This window comes from Apis dorsata, unplaced genomic scaffold, assembly GCF_000469605.1.
Source record: "Apis dorsata unplaced genomic scaffold, Apis dorsata 1.3 scaffold_73, whole genome shotgun sequence".
In the NCBI taxonomy this organism is placed as follows: Eukaryota; Metazoa; Arthropoda; class Insecta; order Hymenoptera; family Apidae; genus Apis; species Apis dorsata.
In genome coordinates, this window is record NW_006263371.1 from 1,366,891 (window position 1) to 1,369,410 (window position 2,520).

Genomic DNA, 2,520 nt, shown 5'->3' on the forward strand with positions numbered 1-2,520 from the left:
GCTTCTCGAATAACTTATCGAAACTTTCGTATCGTTTTTTTTTTTAAAGCAACGATTCAAAGAATTTTTGTCCTTTTATTTTCATTTTATTAAAATTTATATTATAAATTCCTTTAATTATATTTAAAATTATATTTATAAATTCCTTAAAATTTCTGCTTTAATACGAGTGCAACATAATCTTCCGCGAGAATAAACGAATTTTTTTTCCAATTCAATTTGGCTCGGTGATCCACTTTCTATGATGGGATAAAATAGAAATCTCATCGAAATAGGATTACCAGCCGTGTTACCAGCCACCTTCAGGCTACAGTTGTTGCGACATAGGTCGCATTGGTGTACGAAACACGTGAGAAGGAGCTGGGAACGTGGATTCGTTCCTGCTGAACGAACTCTAGCATCGTGATTCGTCGCTTTTGGAAAGGTCGAGAATTATAACTTGTTCGAGTCGGCATTCCTAAATAGGAGCATATAAATATATGTATATGGATCATTATTATTTAAGATATATAATAACAAGTAACAAAGTTAAAGTTATTTTTTCATTCATTTTAGCTCCAATAAAAATTACAGTACTTATATATTTTTTTTTTGTAAGTCATTCATAATAATGTTGAATATTAATATTTAAAAAATGTTTCATTTTCGAATGGAATGAAAATTAATTTTCTATTTGAATTTTTTATATTTTCCAAAACATGAATCCTCATCAATGAATTTTAATTAATCGTGATCTAATTAATACGTGCGTTACAGTTTTCTTTTTTGAAGTTATCGACCGAATTATATCACATATTGCATTGTAAACGGGGAATCCAAATCAATGCTAATTAAATGAAACGAGGCTACTATTCTAATTTATTGTGTTCATGTAATGATTATACACGACAAATAAACTATTGTAAAGTTTTGATTTATTCGAATCAATCTCTAAATCAGTTCAATTTTTCATTTTCTTGTAATTTTAAGAAAATTATTTCGAACTTGAGGGATTGCAATTTTAAAAAATTTTATATTCAAGAAAATTAATTTCCAAACTTTTTTACAGGAAGAATTTTTGAAACAGATTGTCTCCTATTTTTTTCTATGTCTGATTGTAAAATTATATATTTAATTTGGAAAAGTATTCGCAAAAATTTGTCGTAGAAATTATTTCAAAGTGTGTTACACGAATTTTGAAACGGTATCGATGCATGATTGGCTAGACTGTATCTGGACCATCATTTATAAGGGGACAGGAGCTCATCGTGGAAACAGGACTGCCTTGAAGAGATCACTGGATCACTAAGGGTATCTATGATCCCGTGGGTATCTAGTCGTCCGTGAATCGGGGTCGAAACCACAAAAAAGTCTTCTCCAATGTTGTCTTTGTGGCGAGGGGGTTGCAACGCTGAAAACTGACCTCGAAAAGTCGAGACGAAACATCAGGGACGTTTGCAAACTGGATCAATTTTTAATATTTAATGGATACTATAATTGTTCAATTTCTTGTGTGTGCATTTTAAGAAAATTATTTTTATTAAAAGGAAGATATTCTTTTCACAATTTTACCACAATTGTTCATAAGAATTTTAAGATTCTTGTTAATATTCTGTCAGAAAAAATTGTTAAGATTTTCATTTTCAAATTATTTTTGGCTGAAAATCGCTATCTCCAAACAAATAAATCTTAAAAATTTGTCAGAATCATAACTTGTATAATTTAATATTTAGAAAAAAAAAATCGTCATTAATTGAACTCAGAAGCAAAGCTCAATAAAAATTCTTCAAAAATAAAAATTCAAATTTATCGAATATTACTTACTATTTTTTGGATTTTTCCTACATCTCTGCAAATGAATCTCAGTTTCAATCAGACAATCAATCCGCGATATCTCACCGCAATTTCTTCAAAACTTTAACTACAACTACAAGATCATGATGCATGTTTAACGAGAAAACAATTAAAGTATCGTTTTACATGTCAGGTATTGATCATCGTAACGTGGTTTTACTCGCATCGAAACCGCGACGCTATAAAAGCTAGATCGACAGATCGAACCAGCCACACTCGTAACCGAGACGTCCGTTTCGTGGTGTCCTAACAGCATGATCTTGCTCGTAAGTGTGTCGAGGGAAAAAAAAAATAGTTTCATTATCGTTAATGATCTATATGATTCGATAATTGGACGTTTATTGAAAAATAATAATAATAAAAAATATATATATATATATATTTCCAAATATTCGTATAACATTAAATTTTTAATTTCGATTACTTTTTTCTTTCTTTTCATATTATTTTTTTCTCCAAAATTTCTCCAATCGAAAGACTCACAGGATGCAACGTGATCCTTCGTTGCACTTTTCCAGATAGTCCTGGCCACGTCACTGGTGGCGTCGACGATCGCCGAATCCTACGAGGACAGAGAATACATTCAGTACAGAGGTCCTCCAGCGCCATTGACCAGCGATGGGATGGTCATGGACACGCCGGAAGTGGCCCATGCGAGGGCTGCCCACCTAGCGTTGCACGCTGAAA

At 31.9% G+C, this 2,520-nt stretch overlaps 1 protein-coding gene across 1 annotated transcript in view; it reads left to right on the top strand.

Annotated features, from left to right (window-relative positions):
- LOC102673098 overlaps window positions 1-2,520 on the top strand; it is a 14,474-nt gene that overhangs the window by 10,999 nt on the left and 955 nt on the right. Inside the window, exons 7-8 of the mRNA XM_031515483.1 lie at window positions 2,022-2,099; window positions 2,352-2,520. Of these exons, the coding sequence (XP_031371343.1) occupies window positions 2,022-2,099; window positions 2,352-2,520 (247 nt within the window). The remainder of the gene's footprint in view (window positions 1-2,021; window positions 2,100-2,351) is intronic.